This window comes from Diadema antillarum, unplaced genomic scaffold (assembly GCF_040938485.1).
Source record: "Diadema antillarum isolate AM-2024a unplaced genomic scaffold, OU_Dant_1.0 seq00001473_RagTag, whole genome shotgun sequence".
NCBI lineage: Eukaryota > Metazoa > Echinodermata > Echinoidea > Diadematoida > Diadematidae > Diadema > Diadema antillarum.
Window position 1 is genome coordinate 334,907 of NW_027272212.1, and position 20,493 is coordinate 355,399.

At 39.6% G+C, this 20,493-nt stretch overlaps 1 protein-coding gene across 1 annotated transcript in view; it reads left to right on the forward strand.

The window, feature by feature from the left end:
- Positions 1–20,493, forward strand: part of LOC139709827 (uncharacterized) — a 106,665-nt gene that overhangs the window by 34,864 nt on the left and 51,308 nt on the right. Inside the window, exons 8-13 of the mRNA XM_071621787.1 lie at positions 684–837; positions 1,864–1,995; positions 2,612–2,729; positions 4,170–4,317; positions 5,137–5,253; positions 6,986–7,231. Of these exons, the coding sequence (XP_071477888.1) occupies positions 684–837; positions 1,864–1,995; positions 2,612–2,729; positions 4,170–4,317; positions 5,137–5,253; positions 6,986–7,231 (915 nt within the window). The remainder of the gene's footprint in view (positions 1–683; positions 838–1,863; positions 1,996–2,611; positions 2,730–4,169; positions 4,318–5,136; positions 5,254–6,985; positions 7,232–20,493) is intronic.

Sequence of the window (20,493 nt, forward strand, 5' to 3'; positions counted from 1 at the left end):
CACAGTGTGTACACAGGGTAAACTCTGAGAACACACTGTGCCGAAACCAGGACCGTCTGTGCACAGTGTGGTTCACAGAATCAATGCTGTGAACGCACTGTCTCAAACCCAGGACTGTCTGTGCACACAGTGTGTTCACAGGGTAAACTCTGAGAACACACTGTGTTGAAACCAGGACCGTCTGTGCACACAGTGTGTTCACAGGGTAAACTCTGAGAACACACTGTGTTGAAACCAGGACCGTCTGTGCACACAGTGTGTTCACAGAGTCAACTCTGAGCACACACTGCGTCGAAACCAGGATAGTTTGTGCACACGGTATTTTCACGGAATCAGTGCTGTGTGCAAACTGTGTCGAACCCAGTACAGTTTGTGTACACAGTATGTTCAAGGAGTTGGCTATGCGAACACACAGTGGGCTTGGGACACTGTGTTCACACTCTTAAAGCACTCCAATGTAACACCATTTCTCTCTGTGTTCTTTCCCACATCGTAATCATCACCACTACTATTTCAAAGCAGGCAAAGTGAAAGCAGGCGGGTATCACTATTATAGGCCCCTATATTTGCGGTTACGGTTCAGTTTTTGTCATATTTGATTACTGCGATATAAAACTTCAGGATTTTTCAGTAGATGGTACACATTGCGACATTATTCGTCCCCCTCCATGTGTCTTTTCCAGGTATCGCTGTTGATTGGCTGAACCAAAACTTGTACTGGGCGGATGCCTCGCGGAGACACATCGCCGTGTCAAAGTACGACGGGAACAACAGAAAATATCTCTTACAGGATGACGTCATCCGACCTAGAAGTCTGGTCATCCACGCCCCCCGAAAGTGAGTCCACAGCTGCAGTCACACTGGCAAAACATCGAGATATTAAACATTGCTAACTTATACTTGGCGATAATTTGCCAGTGTAAATGCGGCTACTCTCTAAAAAAAATCGAGTGAAAATTTTCACTCTAAAAAGAGTGAATACAAAAAAGAGTGAATTTCGAGTGAAATTGGAGTGAATTTTGAGTGAAAATGCTCATTTTCACTCATTTTGGAGTGACGTCAGGGATCACTCGAAGATTTTGGAGTGATTCCTGACGTCACTCCAAAATGAGTGAAAATGAGCATTTTCACTCAAAATTCACTCCAATTTCACTCGAAATTCACTCTTTTTTGTATTCACTCTTTTTAGAGTGAAAATTTTCACTCGATTTTTTTTAGAGAGTACAGTAAATCTCTGAATGTTATAGTCTTAGTATTATTTTTTTTTTCAACTGACCATAACTCCTGATCTCTCTTATAGGATACAAAGAAGACAACTGTCTTTTAAAGTATTTCCTAACAGATGAGCAAGAAATTACTTGCTGTAGTATTACAGGTAAAAATGATAAGCAGTGGATGACTACGCTCCAATTCACACACACACACACACACACACACACACACACACACTCTCTCTCTCTCTCTCTCTCCTTTCTCTCTCCCTTGAGTGTGTGTGTCTCTCTCCTGCCTATCTGATACCCACTTCTGCTAACAGGAACGGCGCAGTGTTTTCAAAAGTGTGGGGGCCCACTTCCGGGTTTCATGTGCTAACAAAGTGATGACACCTTATGTATTCCTTTGTATGGTGCACAAAACGGCCCCCACGGCTGCGCTGGCCCTGCTAAAGTCTTCTTTTCATAAAGGTAAAAAGATGTAATGATTTTACGTCAACTTCAACCAATCATAATAGTCATAATTATCATTCACATGATAATGGTATTTAAAGTCGAGAAATCTTTCCCAGTCATTCAAGAGATTGGTTGTCTCTTTGTCAAGCGATAGTCCAGTAAATGCATGATTGCTGTGTTTGTGTTTTCCCCCAAGATATTTATTCTGGACGGAGTTTGGTCCACCTTCCCAAATCGAGAGAGCAAACCTTGATGGCACTGGCCGCAAAATAATCAGCACCGGACTGGGCTCACCAAACGGGCTGGCCATTGACTTCATCAACGACAGGTGGGTCAATAACTGATTAGTAACTAGCAAGCAAATTAATCGCCAGTAACGTTCTGACGCCGAATAATTCGAACAGACGTGTTGGCTTCTCAGCAACTGTGTTCTCTTTATTCTCCTCGCGTAGTACTAGTTCTTCTTCATCAGTTCTCCGAGACGTATCCTTGATTTCTCATCAGTGAATTCGCATATTTTCTCATGTGTGATGGCGAATTTTTTTTTTTATTAGTTTTCATACACAGTAACTGATTAAAATCCTGATTGTAATCGTTTATCATTGGTACAATTAGGATCAATGTATTTTCCTCATTATCAATATATCTGTAATCCCGAAATTATCATGTATCAAATGTTATGATATAGCATATTAGATAGGCGCAAACATTCCTGTATGTAAAGAACCTGATATTATGCCCCATCAATGGTCTAAATATAAATTCAAAGTATTAAAAACCCCGGTGTTTTGAATTTTCAGAGAAACAATGAATCTACTCACCCTGAATGAAATCATAGGTAAATAATTTGTCCAAGCCAAAATGAGAACTGTTCTCTCTCTCTCTCTTCTCTTTTTGAAGATTTACTGAATACATCAAACTTTAATCCTTTCCATATTTTCTAGATTGTACTATGCAACCAGGGACAATGGTGCCATTGACTTCGTTGATTTTGATGGCAACTCCTCTGCGAGATTCTTCGTCAGGCCCAGAGCCAAATACTTCGACATCGAACTCTTTCGTGTAAGTTTAGTTTGTTTGTTTCGTTTCAATTTCGAAGTCAGCATCATTCAATACTCTAGGATGATAGATATATGCAATGTACAGTAGGATAATGCTTTACATCAACAGTTAAAGGGGGAAAATATACAAAGGGTACAGCCAAATTTCACAAGTGAGAATCATTGTCACTTCTAGAGCCCGTTTCATAAAACTTGCAATCAGTGACAAGTTGTCATAGATGTTACAAGCTTCTGAAATCCTTGCATCTGATTGGCTGAGAGCAAATTTGTCATAGAAATGTGGCATTTGTCACTGATGACAAGTTTTATAAAACGGGCCCCTGGTCTTCCACATGGGACCATGTCCATCAAGAATCATTTCACACAGGAAATATAGCGATAAAACATTATGATAGCGATAAATATAATAAAAATCAAAGCATAAAGGATGGCATGCATTATCATTACCACGTATGATTGCATCGATTTATGGTCATTCAAATCCTCTTTAAAACAAGGTATAACTTTCTAGTGAGAAGCTACAACGTTTTACCTAGCGAGACAATAACAACTGTTGTTCAGGTCCTGGTCAAGATGGTTAGTAAATTATTTATTTGTAACCAAACCAAGTTGTCTTCGACCAGTTTATGTGTTAAACTAGTGTGTAGTATTGAGCAAAGTGATATTGTTTCGTAGACGAGGTGACAAAATAAATTACATCTTTGTGTGAGAAACTAAACCAGGGTTATTCAGAAGCTCGTGTCCGATAATTCATAGCATGACAAAAAGACCTATTTATGTCAAAACTGATATAAAATGAATTAAAAACGATTACTAGAATAAGCTGTGACATGATCAAGAATAAGCTATGACACGATCAGAATGACCATAAATCGATTAGCACAGTCGTCGGTTTTTTTTTTTCAAGGAGAGAAGAAAAAATACGGAAGTTCATCCCTTGGTGACTAGTCAGATAACAAAGTTTGGTTCTCGTTCCACAGAATAATCATATTCGTAGAATAAGCTAAAACGGCATTCATAAATCTGTGTTGTAATCGCCGATTATCTTAAGAACATTATAGCTTGCGAATGTCTCCAAGTTACAAGAATGCGTGATAAAGAAACCCTTTCTAAGATGCGGTACAATTGGTATCATCCAGTTAACATTCTGTTTCATTGATGGGCATTATGCATTGGTGATCGTGAGGGGAGCGGCAGGGATAGGAAAGATTATCATTTAAAAACCATGGAAAAGACAGAGTGACTTGGTGTCAAACATATCTTCTATATTATTAAATGTCTCTAAGAAAAAAAAAATTGGATGAGCTAGCTTTCTACGGTAGATGTGAAGCAACCAGAAAATGAATACTGCGTCTCGCCTGGTGCTTTCTTGGTTTGCTGCAGCTACCGGTCTAGGGGCCTATATTAAGTCATCTGCTCATCTTTGCACTTTCTTCTTCAGGATTATCTTTTCTTCACTGAATGGGGCACAAACAATGGTCTCCATGTTGTTGATGTTAACACGAAGAGTCTCGTGAAGAGCATCCAACTATCAAAGACAGCGTATGGAGTGCGCATGTACGACGACAGTCGGCAGCCGGACGGACCAAGTGAGGGCGCCCTATAGAATAAATTAATGCAGTTCAAGTCTCGGTTTTTTTTATTACAATATCTAGGCCTAATTACAATCACAACAATGCTTTTATTGTACACGTTCACTAGCTTGAGTAGCTGTGTTTACATAATATGTCCTTCCCTGTGCCACGGTGTGAAAAACGCTTTAAAACATTGTCATCGTTACCCCTCCCCCCCCCTTCCCCCACCCTCACTGATGGAATCAAACCTGCATGTATGTAGATCGGATGTTCTTTGTTTCATTGGGTAGCATTTCAATCAGGCTACCGCGGCTTTACGGCACATTGACAATACCAATGCTAAATCCATCCAGCCATACGAACGGCCTCCTACACTTAGTTGGGACCCACGTGGTCACGTGGTCACCTATCTGTAGAGGGGAGCTCTCTGAATGAAATGTGTTACTCTCACGAGGTAATTCCATTTTTCACAGCAAAACTGTCCATTTCTACCTCAACAGTATTTTTACGTATTACTATTTAACATTAAAACATGTATTTCTTCAAATCTCTCGGTGATAATCAAAAGAATAAGAGTACTTGCAATGCTCTTGTGCATTTAGTATGACCCAACACTCGGTTTGCACCAGCTATAGGCTCCCTATGTGGATAAAGACGGAACTTTTACTGTGCTAATGCTCAATCCATCGTTATAATTTATTGCGCACAGCATATTCAGAGGCTAACATCTTGTTTTTTTCTGTAGTGTCTGAGCAAGAAATTGTCTACACATATTCAATTCAAATCATAACCATCCTTCATGCTTGTTGTGTATTTTTGAAATTTGATCATCAGGTGCGTGTAGCGAGGAGAGCTGTGACCAGCTCTGCCTGCCGTCCTCTTCGGGGGGCTACGTGTGCCACTGTAGCATTGGTTACACCTTGGACGATGACAATGTCACATGCAACGTTGGTGAGTTATTTCAATTTCAATTCATTTATATTTTATTCTTCTTTTTCCAACAAAAAATAACACAGAATGAATAAGGAATTATCATAAACGTATACATTCGACTTTGCAACGGATAAATGATACAGATAAAGATATATGCATGCAAACTAGCAAAGAATATAAGGTTATGCTTCAGTTGAGAAAAAAAAAAGAATTGAGAGGTCCACTTCTAAAAAGCAAGCTTGTATAATTGTGAACCACTCAAAGAAAAATCTTTTAAAATACTTATTTGCAAATACTTAGCTGTTGTTGTTTTAAAGAACGAAAGAAGAGAGAGAGAGAAAATAGGGCCCTATACAAATAATTTGCCCCAAAAAACTTATACTTAGCACAAATATAATTCAACAAATACTTAGCACAAATATCATTTAAGACATGACGGAATAAAACAGGAGAAACACAACAACAACATGACACGACTTGACAGAACAGATGGAAAGAATGGAAGGAAAGAAGGGGAAAAGAGAATGCCCACACGCTGAACCTTATACACGCTAAACAAGGAAACGGAGTTTCGAACCTTGGATGCGATTCTAAACCCTTTCTGCCGGCGACTTAATAAGAGGATATTGTGCGCATTGCTATGGAGTTTTCTGGACCAATTGGCACTCACACAAAGGGTTAAAGGAGACCTCCGGATGATTTTCAGATTTTTACATTTGAACAACTATAAACTAGTTATACTTAGGAAAGAAATTCAGACTTTGTGATGATTGGGATGAAGAATAAGAATATTTTCAAAATTTAGAACAAATTGCGATGAACAAGGATGATGACATGGCAGAGTCACCATAAGAATGCATGAATTGGAGCTCAAGGAAGCAAAACAAAAGAAGAAGGCATGCATATATTATACACAGGTGAACTCGCAAGCAAGCGGTATTGTAATAAAATTACACTGCTACATTTCTGAATATGTGAACCTCGTATGTCATCATCCTTGTTCAGTGTAAATTGTTTAAGGTTTTTCAAACTATTGTTTCTCTGTTCAAGAACCACAATAAATTCCACAAAACTATACATGGAGTTGTCGATTTATGTACTACTAGTACATGATGTGAAATTATGAAAATATGGAATCTCCCATAATGGGATGACAATTATACGCGTTTCATCGTAAGAGGGCGCTCAAAAGTTCGCTCTGGTTCGTTATACAGAATCGGGTAGGCCTACTAACTAGCTGTGAGACTCGAAATTGTACTCAGTATTCAATCAACCAGCAAAAATTATGCAGGAATCACCTTCTCTATAATTGTATACTGTAAATGCTACCATCATTGGACATGACAATTTGTTTAACAACATTTTCTCCCCGGAGGAAAAATTTCCTTCCTTTTGCTTTTGAAAATCTGAAACTCGAAAAATAAATAAGTTGCACACACAGCACGAATAGGTTGTTGTTTTTTTTTTTTTTTTCGTTTTTTTTTTTTTTTTTTTTTTTAGTGTGACGATAAGACCAGTTTTATCGTCACCGACGAGTACAATCATAACTCACAATATATTTTTAGTGTGACGATAAGACCAGTTTTATTGTCACCGACGAGTACAATCATAACTCACAATATGTGTCATTTTGGGACATGCAGTTTAATACTGATATTATCTCATAGTAAAGCAACTATTCGTTTCCAGTCTAAAATATCTGTCTCTGAGTCACATTTTGGCTGATCACCAATTATTTGGCGGTTTACAGACATCGTGGAAGACAACTTTATTCTGGTGGCCGACACCCACCTCCCTGGCATCTTCCAGATCAGCTTGGACTCGAACATGGAGCGCTTCACCGCTCTTCCGCTGGAGGGGGTGGTGCGTCCCATCGCACTGGCCTACGACTACGTGGAGAACCGGGTCTACTGGACGGACGTCCGCCTGGGTTCCTTCAGCCGCGCCTACCTCAACGGCACGGGTCAAGAGACTCTAGGGAGATCTGGTATCGATGGTAAGAGAATCCATGAACAGCTCTTTCTTGCCGCATGTATTTAATCCATTTAGATTCAATCTTGAAATGGGATTGTGGGGTTGATATCCTTTGATCCTTTGATATTCTTTGCTCATCCGCCAGTGTTCGCAGTTTGTGTTTGTTTGTTTGTTTGTTTGTTTTTGAAACAATGTGCCTGTTATCAAGAGAGTCAGATGATGGACTAATCAACTTTCTCAAGACACATAGTGTGAAGGAAAAACAAACGTACATACAATGACCTTTTTTTATTTCTTCATCATGTATGAGAGCCTGAGGTGTCGCGTGGTCACCTATAAGATGTACAATAAATAGGCTATGTAGGCCTACACTTTCATGTGAATTGTAAGTTTCTACAATGTATAAAACGTTGTAATGTGAGACTATTGTATTGTAGTTGCTAATTCAAAAATTTACTTCTTTCTGTTAGTAGAACTTTTTTTTAAAACTCCTACACTATACCTATGTCTTCCTGCCTGAAGATTTTTGAATTCCTCCACCGAGTTAGCTGTAGTACATTGTACCATCAAATTCGGGATGTGGAGACGGTATAGCTCATTGTCACTTCATTTCAATTCATAGTTTACATCATTTTACAAATGACGACAGATAAGACAAAGAAGTGGAATACGATTAACTGATTTTGGAAAAACATAAATACATATTGACAGCTGCTCAAGAGGGTAATGGTTGGGATATCCAATGGAAATGCCAGATAATGGATGATTGAACCAACAAAATTATGTTTAATGCAAAGTGATTGAATTCCCATTGGGCCACCGGTGTGATAAGATCATTCTTTACGTGTATGTATAAGAGAAAGCTGAATGTGCTCATGCACTCTCCGGAGTAAAATCCGCAGTTCTTGCTTCTAAAATGTTATATGCAAGTGAGTTGGTTGTTCAGAATTTCACACTTGTAATTGGGCACAAATCCACAAATTTGCTGGACGGAGTGCAACCAATCAGTAGGAAGGAATGACACATTTCTTGACCCATCACCTACTTATATACCACATCTCAGGGGCAAGATTCTACTATCTGTTATTTTTAAAGGGTATGGCTTCTTCAGTATATAAAAATGCTTTCTACAAGATCCCAGTATACTACATAAAACAATTGAAATACAGTTAACAATTTACAACAATTTTGGACAATGAAATATTTTAATCAATAACATTGAAATACAAAGTATATATACAAAGTATACAAAAGTATACAAGTTTAAATGAAAATATAGAATTAAAAGTGGCATCGAAAATAAATCGAAAACAAAACAGTACAAAAGGAAGAAGAGGTTAAAACGGTGGAACGAATGTAGACTTGAATGTAAGGATAAAGGAATACTTTGCTCTGTAACCCATTTTCTTTTTTCTTCGTGTTGTTTTCTTTTCCTGTAAGTCCCAGAACCACATATCTGTGCTTTAGTCTGGACTTACATAATGATATTTTTTTGTTTTTAATCATTTATTTCCAGTATACTTGGTAAGGTATACGTAAAACAAAGACATCTCATCCATTTGAGCAAACCCTAAAATTGAGCATTTCCTATTGTTTGTTCCAGTTGCGGAACGTTCAGTTCAGATCGATCTTATTTCTGCATTTTTTTAAATTATTTATGAAAATTACAACACGTGTATCTGACAACATAGGAAAGAACACTATGATATCCATAGTATTATGATTAACATCTTTAAAGAATGACAGATTAAAGTCTGTAAGCCGATTAATTCATTCATGTCTGATCCTTTAATTGGCCACATATCTTAGAGGATTGAACTTAATGTGTTTGACTAAACTGAAAATTGTTTACTTTCTGTTTCTTTGAAGATTTAGTAACTTCAACAAACAAACCCATTCTGTAAATTGTATTCCGATTGTATGCACGCTTTGTTCACAGAAGGTGCCCTGAACAACCACAAAGCTTGCCGAAGGCTAGCCATATTTAGCAACAAGTTATTTTATAGTGAATTCCTGCCGAAATGGCAGAGAGAATGTGAAGGAAATTCTTTGACACGAGGCTGCAGGAAAAGAAGCCATATCCATGCATTGTAATACATGACAGAAATGGTCTAGTCCGTGAAATCTTTCTCAATCGCAAGATGTGTGATAGAATTCAGAGTTGCCAATTTGATGAGCATAAGATTACAATTTCTGCAGTGAATTTACCGCAGGGGTTAATGGATTAACTGCAAAGATTTTGGATCATAAACAGCGTGAAGAACTAATACCAGCTGTGTAGGATGGATATATGAAGAGAATATACTATGAAATATTTTGAGTCCGGTAGAGACTGCAGAGAATCACAGTGTAGTTAAAAAATGATTGTATTTTTTGTTTGTTTGTTTGTTTCCCGTCTGTACACATGTACACAAATAATTTCAGAAGTATGTTCATCCCTTCTTCTGCGGAGAATATAATTATGCCATGAATTTGTTTGACAGACAGTTGTTTGTTCCGATAGAATTGTCAGATATTTTGATATATTTTGATAGAATAATATTAACTCCAGCTCAGTCAAAGTATGAGGGAAGTCAAACAAATGGTAATTCAATTCAATTCAATTCAAACTTTATTTTCACTATTTTCAACAGAATGTATAAAAATAGAAATGAAATGTAATGCATTTATGGAATGATACACATGGAGCAAAGAATAACATACTCATGTTTCACTGTAGTCGTCACAAGATGAGGCATACTCTATATACAAACTATTTACACATCCTGTGAAAAAAAGTAAGAATATTTTATAATCTTCTTTAAATCGCAGGGAGTCATCTGTACAATACCCTATCACGCGGTTAATGAAGCATGCAGGGCGGGGTCCGCTTTTGTTGACTGTATTAATTGATTCGACATAATATATTATACATATAGTTCTTAGTAAATATTCATTGATTAAATATGTATTTTGAAATGGAATAAACGAGATACGGCAACGTATCCCCATTCGTTCCCACATCAGGGGTTGAGCCATGGATAACCATTTGGCAAAAGGGGCCCTATGTTGTGTTTTCATACTACAATGAAAACAGTAATGGGGCGTCAACTGGTGAGTTCTGGTCCAGTGGGTATCCTTAACACCCCCTTTGTCACCGATCAACCATTTGCACAAGAAAAACCCCCAAACAAATGGTCATGCTAAGTTCGATGTCTGTAGTTTTCATAATTCATCCCTACTTCCATAGATATTCCAGTGAATTAAAAGTCCTAAAGAGATAGTTAAAAAGAACATAACCACAGTGAGAAAGTTACTGTGAATAACATAGATGAAACAAAACCAACAGGCCAATCAGAATGCGGGCAAAAATCTGGCACGTGACAGTCATTATGTCATGTATATTGCCTCTTTTCGGGACCATGAAGAAGAATTGTCGTGGTCGTGCGACTATGTGATATCATTTTTCAATCATTTCGTCATCATCTGTTGCAGAAAAAAAAAAAAAAAAGTCAAATGCGCCCTCCATTCAACGAATGCCTTTTTCATACCCAATAGACACGGAAAATTCTTTTTCTCATGTAGTTTTTATTTATTTATTTATTCATTTATTTATTATTTTTTATTTAATTATCATTATTTCTTTTTTCGGACAGCACCAAAGACACAAGAAGCATTTTTTTTTAATGCAGGCAAAAAAAAAAAATGGTTCCTTTTACTACAATCGCACACAAAAATGGCACGAATACCTTATGATGCCATGTAGACAACAGGATACTCGGTATCTATGTTACCGCAATCATTTAAAAAGTCTCCCAAAGGCTAAATCTTCAACCTTGTCCTCATCCGATATGCAAATGTATTTAAATCATCAATGCATATTCTCTGGTCTTTCCTGTACCACTGCCTTTCTTCAATTAAACAAACTTTTCCTACCAGGTGCCAGGTAGCGATTTTTCTTTAAAGGCGATCCGCAAAGTAAACTGTATTGTCATCAAATTTTAAAGAGCGTGTAATCTATGAAGTAAATTCAAATGAGCATATTATGATACCCTCAGACATACTGTACAGAGTACCAAAGTGTGATATCATAAGTTTTAATCGCCATGGAAACTGGTTTTAAACAACCTCATCTGGCACGAGTGGCTATATACGCGCACCTGGTTCCTCTAACCCAAGGTAAAACAGAGAGTAACATCTTTAGTTCGGCACTCTATCGGTTTTAGTGTTTCCCACTTTGGCGACTTCTGCTTATATCATTAAGTATGGAATAGTAGAAATTGTAGCATCCCTATTTCCTCTTTAGAAACGAAAATTTATGAAGGCAACAATCATTTTATTATTCTTTCTTAGGCATCATTAGCAAGATGTACTTTTAAAAGATAGATAAGATTGTTTTTTTTTTTTTTTTTTTAAACATGCCACTGGTATTAACCATTATTACTCGCCTGTGTTCCAGGCATTATCAAGAAAAGATGAATTCCCCTTTCTTTTCACTTGTGGACCATTTTCTCCTGTGTTTGTTCACAGATCAGTTTCAGTTCCAATGATTTTTTTTCAACCGTTTTATTCAGAAGCTGTAAATGATTCCGACATGTTTGTTAAATTACAGATGAGCAGCTGCGATCTTACAAAATATAATTTCATTTGTTGGAGGGAGACAAATTGAAGAAAATTCAAACCTCAACCTCCCCCCTTTCTAAATTCGCTTGCATAAATAATTGTTGTTGAGGTGAAAAATTCAAATTATACAGAGGAAGAAAATCCATGCTGCAAGCATAAAAAACAAGCGAAATAAAAGCATAACAAGAATTCGTGCATATCAAAATCCGTTTATCACGTAAAATGCAAAATGTACCTGAATTTGTACCAGGTATGTTCCAATATCATTGTTTGCGGATCGTTTCCATGCCATCATGAAAATGGAAAAGGAACATTTTGTTCAGTTCAAATTGAATCATTTACCTCGTCTTTTTTTAGGGGGTCGTTGTAGCTGCCAGGAAGAGAGTAGAACTCCTGTTTTTGTTTTTGTTTTTTCTAGTGTAGCTCACATCACAACATTAGATCAGTTTGATAGAAGGGCGATTTTAGCACTGTACATAAGCAGGTGAACTTTCAACCGTTTTGCACTAACGAGTAGTACTGGAGAATCATCTAATCAGAGACCTAGCCGTGAAAATGCAAACTCTTTGTTTTGTTTTGCATGTTTGTTTGTTGTTGTTGTTTTCATAAAAAGCACAGAACAATCATAAGTTGATATAAATTCTCGTCCAGCAGGCAAAAATCAACGATATTTCAGTGGAAATATTTTGTTTGATTCATTGATCCATCCGATCATCTTTTCGAACCACTTAACGCATGTGAAGTGAATTATGTGGGAGTTCCATCACTGACTAATTTTCAGCGATCATTCTGTCACATCTGTCATTTCATCATCTGGAATACATACATTTCCGCTATCATGTGCATCTTTTCAGGTTGTTTTTCATTCATTGCAGCAGATTTGGGGACAACCCCGCCGTTCTGTAATACCATTCATCATCATTCCCCCATAATTTCCACGATTTTCCAGGCAAGAGCGCCAGACGAGTTTCATGAGCAATGGATACTAATGAGTTATGTTCTCGGAGGTTTTGGAGTCGCATGAACATCAACGTTTTCTCATTCGTTCATTCTTTGTTTACTTTGTACATCACAACATCCAAATAGTTAATGATTTCTTGTTGTCATTATCATCTACTTTTCAATAAATTCCATGTCGAGCATGAATCCATTTTCAAAGGTTAGCTAATTGCACTCAATGAACACATTGCATCTTGGATGTGTAATGTGCATTTTGAGAAGGAATGTTACGTCACCTCCAAACAAGAGCTAACAAATCGATTTTCATCATACAATTCATTTTTTTTTTTTAAGTTTATTTCTACACGAATACATCACGGACAGCATGCACATATACAAGAAACAAGTCCAACCGAAAATGAATGTCTGTGAATGTTACACGGGCAGGAATGTAAAGTTAGAACACACTAAAATAAGTTCTGTCCTATTGCAAACAAAGAGTGACTCAGTAATGTGACTTTTGGCCAATTCCAAACCCTCCAATTATTTAATTCCAGCGAGAGATAGGAAAAGAAAGTGCTGGATCCCGCGCACACGCCACAGCGGTATTACGTGTGGCAAAGCAAATGGTATCGTGTTTAAATACGGTGAGTTCGATCTTTCCAGTCACGGAATATATATCCTCACTCACCACAAGGCACCAGCTTTTCAGAATAAGATATTATATACAACACCCTTTATAACGGCAAAGACAAAAGCTTCTTCTTCGTATACATACGCACGCGAATGTGCAATGCAAAATCTTCAACTAGTCGTGATACATACTTCAAAAATGAACTTATAAAGAGTATCAATTTATTACTCCAATGCCTTCGCTTTGTAGAAGAAAAGAGGTATACACCATATACACGTTAAATAGTGGCCAGAATAAAAGGGAAAAAGTCTTTGGGGATGCTCGTAATCAGTTCTCATGAGTCACTTATCATTGCAATATGTTTTTACTCTTGCTAACGTGCGATATATCATTAAGGGTTATTTCAATCATGGGGGTTTGGTATTTTCCTTCAGTATGTCCACGAAGAGTAGAACTTCCCATAAGGGTCAAGGATGTGAGGCTAGATTTAAGGTTTTCATTGCCATTATGAATGCCTGTATGCTTTCACCCGCTTTCATTTTGATTCGATCTGCACGACAGCATTCGGTGTCAGAGATCAAGAGTTCATAACAATCTGATAACCTTTTGACTGTAATAACTGACATGTACCTGTTGGGGAAGATGTTGTTCGATCGTTCGTTCCCGAGCAAGGGAAGACAAACTTTGTCCTCATTGCAGAGTCTGTGGAGTGGGACTTCAAGCCGCTAAAAACGTTGCTGCTAGCTTGTAAGCAATCAATCGCTTCCCTCAATGTGGATACAGAAACTATTTGTTTTTAGAACTCATCATCATCATCATCATCATCATCATCGCAAGCACCATCACATTATAGCATTCATCCGTCATCTAACGTCCATCATCTGTTGTTTGTTCGTACTTTCATATGTCATCGTCATCTCGCCACACCATCACACAAATACACAAATCACACCACAAATTCGTGAAATGCATTCATTTCAGGGCTTTATTGAAACCCATACAAAGCAAAACAAAAGGTTTCTCACCTTCGATTCTCATTGTACTTTGATGTTGTTGGTTTTAGCTGGTCTATAAGATCATAATTATAAATTTCAGTTATAAATTGTGTTTGCATATCGCAATGTGAATTGTGAATCATGCAAATTTGCACACAATCTGGAATAAGTAATGGAGTTTATGCATTTGCATAATCAAGTGTTTTCAAAAGGAAATATCTGGCATTCAAGACGTGTCGTAAGTGAGTGCTATCTGTTACTGCAGATTTAACAGGAATAGCGCCACCTTGTGGTCGAATCTAAAAATGCATCTTACTAGTATAATAGGCAGTATATACTGATATATATAAAGAGAAGAGAGGATTTGGCTGACAGAAACGGGTGAGGGATGCTGTGATTGTGACCCGGGGGAGGCGCACAATCTTTCAACCTGCTTCTTCTGCTTTTCCCACTTTGTACCGCTTTTCCACCTTTTCACCTTTTCTGCTCGGTAATCATGTAAGGATGTAGAACAGACAGGCAGTGAAGAATTCATCGTGTTGACCTTCATTGATGCTCGATCGTGTCTCAAGTGTCCAAGTGTAGAAAATAGTGAGTCAGACGTGAAACGATGCATTAAAGAACACAGTGGACAATACCACAGCACAGTTACTTGATTGTGATTCGCTGCAAGTTTGTGAGTACCGTACCCGTGCCAGAGCAGCGCAAGTGTACAGAGCATCAGTGTGTGTGATGATCGGATGATGAAGTGTGAATGGAAGTGGAAATCGGGAGACGGATCGGCGGAAGAGTGGCGTGATAAGAAAGAGCCAACCCAAGATTACACAAGGTGCCCGGGTATCATACATTACAGCATATATCTAGAGTCAGTAGCAATAACCAGCAGCTACATTTCAGTTGAAAGATTGCCTCGTTTGGAGAATGAGACTGTGTAGTGACAGAACTGATTGGGTGGAAACAGTGAGTCTCGACATGAACTGGAACAGAGGCGACTTCAGTGGATACAGTGAAGTAATTAAACCAGTCCTACCAAGTACAAGTATGGCTAGTTAGACATCTAGATTTAGTCTTGGAATATGAATGATGAAAGGAAAGAAAGTCTAAATCTTTCAATGTAAGGCCAGGACTAGTCTAGTACCTGCAATCGGTACTAACATTAAAGTGACAGTGTCTTGGAACAGATCTGCAATGAAGGCCAGGACTAAGTTAGTAAGTATTAAAGTGAAGGAGTCTTGGAGCGGATCTGCAAGAAATCTGCAAGAAAGGCCAGGACTAAGTACTCTAACGTTAGTCTTACGAAGGAGTCTTGGAACAGATCTGCTAGTGCTACTGCTAGTACTTAAGGCCAGGACTAGATCTAAGTAGACTCTACTTAAAGTACAATGAGTCTTGGAACAGATCTGCAAGTATACAGGCCAGGACTAAATGCTAAAGTGAAGGAGTCTTGGAACAGATCTGAGTAAACACAAGGCCAGGACTTTACTGAGTATAGTCGTGGAACAGATCTGCAAGTAGGGCCAGGACTAGAAACCACGAAGTACTAAAGTGAAGGAGTCTTGGAACAGATCTAAGTAAACACAAGGCCAGGACTCTACTGAGGATAGTCGTGGAACAGATGATCTTCAACAAAGGCCAGGACTAAGTACTAAAGTTAAGAACTCTTGGAACAGATCTGCAGGTAAAAGGCCAAGACTATATTAGCGAATAGATGTCGACACAAGGTCACATTGACTAACACCTAGTCTATGGTGGAAGAGTCTTGGACCGGAAGACCAGGATAAAGGAGAAAAGGTGTGGTAAATAGATCTTATGTTAGTGTGAGAGTACTGTTAAACCTAACTGCGACCAGCAACCCCAACGTACAACGTACAGTGTTGGGGCTGCGCCGTTTTGGCATCGATATTTTAATGTTGTACCAAACGGGTGCCGTTCCGGCGCTGTATTTCCTTAATTTTTCAACAAAAACTACTGGGAATACTTACATGGGTCGACTAAACCTAAATGATTCACATCGGCGACTGTTTGATGCATTTCATTGCTTATGATGCAGAAAATGCTGTCTTATAAGGCAAATATCTTCAGCTCACCGATGCTCACTAAAACTCACAATCACTTGCACATGCGCACACAATGCATTCAGTGCAGTGCATTGACAGCTGTATTTACTCGCTACATGATGCATATTCACCGTGCGATGATGCATTATTCATATCCTTTTGCGTCCGTAACGTTGACGTCATTGTTTACGCATGCGTAGATGCGTACTGATGGATATACACGTTCAAAATAGCAGCAAAGCTCTCCACTAGGGCAGACCGCCTACTCCTAAAAAATGTGGAAAATTATGCAGTTTCCAGATAAATTGGTGAGAAGGACCAAGGCAATGGGGTAGTGTATATTTCATTGTATATTGTCACTGTGTTTATGATGGACATTTAGCCATGGTTTATTTGTGAAGTTGCCGTATATGTGGCAATAGGGAGTTGTTCGTAATTCTCACTTGAACGAAACTGCGGGGTAGCCGCCAGGACCCCGCCGCAGAGCGGCGGGTCTCCGGGGCTATGTTAAACCCAGTCCGAACCGGATATTGACTGCAATTGGATAGAAAGTGGTCTTACTCTTATACAACTTCATGGCAGTATGGACTAGATCTACATCTGGACTGTCTAGATCTTAGTGTTGGAGGACCAATTGTTTGTAGAGCCTTGGAATAAGAAAGGATCTAGAACTCTACAGCTTACGAGTAGTAGTCACAAGCAAGGATAGGACTAATACAGTACACAAATTGCTTTGGTACCAGTAGGACTACAGCTGGAAGCCAGCTTGGACTAGATCTAGGTATTGAAAGGAGTTGGAGGACCAAAGCAGCATAGTCTTGGATGATATTTCAAGCAAGGCCAGGACTACAGAAATCTTTGAAGGACATTACTTGCAAACATTACAGTGTAAATGCAAGGCCAGGATTAAAACAAGTTTTGGATAAGACTTGTAGAAGCAGTACCAGGACTAAAAGTGAAACAGGCTGGAAGACAGCACAGCAAGTTTCGAGGTTTAGTTCACGTTTGCTTATTTGGGAGTACAGTGACTTTAGACAGCCATTTGTGAAGATGGATGAGCAGACGTCGGATGACTATCCAATGTATCATCAAGACCCATACATGCCTCAACCATCGAGTCCACTCAGGACACCAGAGAGCTTAGATACAGGCTTTTCAAGAATGCAGCCGCCTAATATGCATGCAAATGGAAACGCACGTGAGGAAATGTCAGCACCAGCTAGTGCTGCAGGAATGGAAAATGCAGCAATGTTGTCATTTCTACAGCAACAAAATCAGCTGATGAGGATGCTCATTGAGCAAAACATGAAGGCCTCTCTGCCACAAAAGCAGGTGAAACCATTCACAGGGGACCCTCTACATTACCACTCCTTCGTGCGAGCATTCGAACATACCATCGAAGCTAAGACTTACAGTGACTCTGATCGGCTGTATTATTTGGACCAATACACATTGGGGGAAGCCAATGCCATCGTGAAAAGCTGCATGTACGGCCAAGACCAGACTGTGGCCTACAGAAAGGCGAAGGACTTGCTACGAAGGAAATTTGGCAATAGGCAGCTCATCATAGAGACAATGATGATGAAAGCAGTGCAATGGCCTGACATCAAACCAGAAGATGGAGAAGAACTCCATCGCTTCTCGATTTTCGTAACCGAGCTGCACAATCTTGCAAGGGACCTCAACATGGAGTCAGAGGTCAACCACTCTCACAACATAAGGCTGATCATTGGAAAGCTCCCATAAAAGCTGAGGGATAAATGGAGAAATCGAGCGGATGACATCCAAGAGGAGAAGCAAGGCAACATAACCTTCGATGATGTGGTGTCATTCATCGCCAAGCAAGCAAGGATTGCAACGAATCCGGTGTATGGGAATCTGAAGTACCAGGCTAAACCACCAGCAAAATTCGTAGGCACAGGCAAGGTGTCTGCAAGTGCAGGCAAATCAAGTTTCAGCACATCGGCGATGCCTGCAGCAAAAGCAGAGAGCAAGAAGGAAGTGTGTTTGTTCTGCAGCAGAGGGACACATACTCTGGCTGATTGCACAGTGCTTGCATCCAAGCCATATGAAGACCGCCTGTCATTTTGCAAAAAAGAAGGTCTGTGCTTCAGCTGTCTTCAAGGTGCTGCCCACTTTGCAAGAAATTGCAAGAGGAGATTGAAGTGCAGCATTTGTAGCAAACTACACCCAACACTGCTGCATAGGGAGTTTAAGGTGGATCAACCTAAAAGGGAGAACAACTCGGCTGGCACTCAGCAGCAAGCTATAGAACCAGAGGCTTCTGCCACTATTACGCAGCAGCCACAACAGAATAGTGAGAACAAAAATCAAGCGGTGGCATCAAACACAATTAAGTGCAGCTTAAATACAAGTTCACCAGGAAATGACACCTTGCCAGGCATTGTGCCTGTCAGAGTACGCTCACAAAGGACAGGTGTGTGCACAGAGACATATGCGTTCATCGACTCTGGCAGTAACGCGGTCTTCTGCACAGAAAAGCTGGCAACAACGTTGAATGTGCAAGGCAAGACGATCAACCTCCACATGTCTACCATGACAGACGAAAAGATTACCTACCAGCCAAGTGTTAAGAGACTTAGAGGTTATGGATGTGCAGGGACACAACATCATACGACTGCCAGAAGTTTACTCACAACAGTACATACCAGTAGACAAGGAAGACATTCCTAGGCAAGAGGATGTGCAGAAGTGGCACTATCTGCAGAACATCGTAATGCCTTCCTTAGCAGAAGAGGCGCACGTTGGATTGCTAATAGGAAGCAATGTTCCGAGGGCAATGGAGCCAGTAGAGGTGATAAGCAGTGAAGTTCCAAATGGGCCCTTTGCATGCAGAACAGTTCTTGGATGGCTGGTGTACGGTGTATCAAGGAATGGAGCTAAAGGAAACAAAATCCAGTCTCACAGAGTGAAGGCTAAGGCCGACATTGACCAGCAGTTTGAAAGGCTGTTCAATCAAGATTTCAATGAAAGGATCATTGATGACAAGGAAGAGAAGTCACAGGAAGACTTGATCTTCATCAAGAAGGTAGAGCAGTCAATGAAGCTGGAAGATGGTCATTATGAGATAGCTCTTCCCTTCCGTAGAGACGATGTGAAGTTGCCAAATAACAAACTTCAAGCAATGCAGCGAGCAGGCCATTTGAAGAGAAGGTTTGAACGACAAGCAGACTTCAAAAGGGAATACACAGATTTTGTAGACTCCATGATGAAGAAAGAGTACATGGAGAAAGTACCTGAGGAAGAAATACAAAGAAATGATGGAAGAGTGTGGTATCTTCCCCATCATGGCGTGGTACATCCTCAAAAAGGGAAGCTGCGGGTCGTCTTTGATTGCTCAGCTGAGTATGGAGACTTCTCTCTCAATAGGGAGCTGCTACAGGGGCCGGATCTTGCAAACAAGTTGTTTGGAGTATTGACCAGGTTTCGTCAAGACAGAGTGGCAATGCAAGCAGACATAGAGGGCATGTTCTCACAGATCCGTGTACCTAAAAGAGACAGAGACATGTTGAGATTTCTGTGGTGGGAGAACGGTGACATTGAGCGACCTTTGACAGAGCACAGAATGAAGGTACACGTCTTCGGTGCTGTATCATCACCATCATGTGCCAACTTTGCCTTGAAAAGAGCAGCACAGGACCAGACAGGTAGCTTCTCAGATGAGGTCATTCGTACTGTGCATCGAAACTTCTACGTCGATGACTGTTTGTGCTCAACGCAGAGTGTACAGGAGGCTGAGAAATTGGTGTCAGACTTGACAGAGATCTGCAGAGGAAGGGGATTTCGTCTGACGAAGTGGCTATGCAATGAGCCAGAGGTGCTAGCCAAGATCCCAGTGGAGGAAAGAGCAAAGAGTGTACGAGACTTGAGCTTAGATGTCAAGAATGAGATCACCGAGAAGGCACTGGGTATCGTGTGGTCTACAAATGAAGATACGCTGGGTGTGACGATCAATCTGAAGGACAAACCTGAGACAAGAAGAGGGATTTTATCCACTGTGAGCTCTGTGTATGATCCCATAGGATGTGTAGCACCA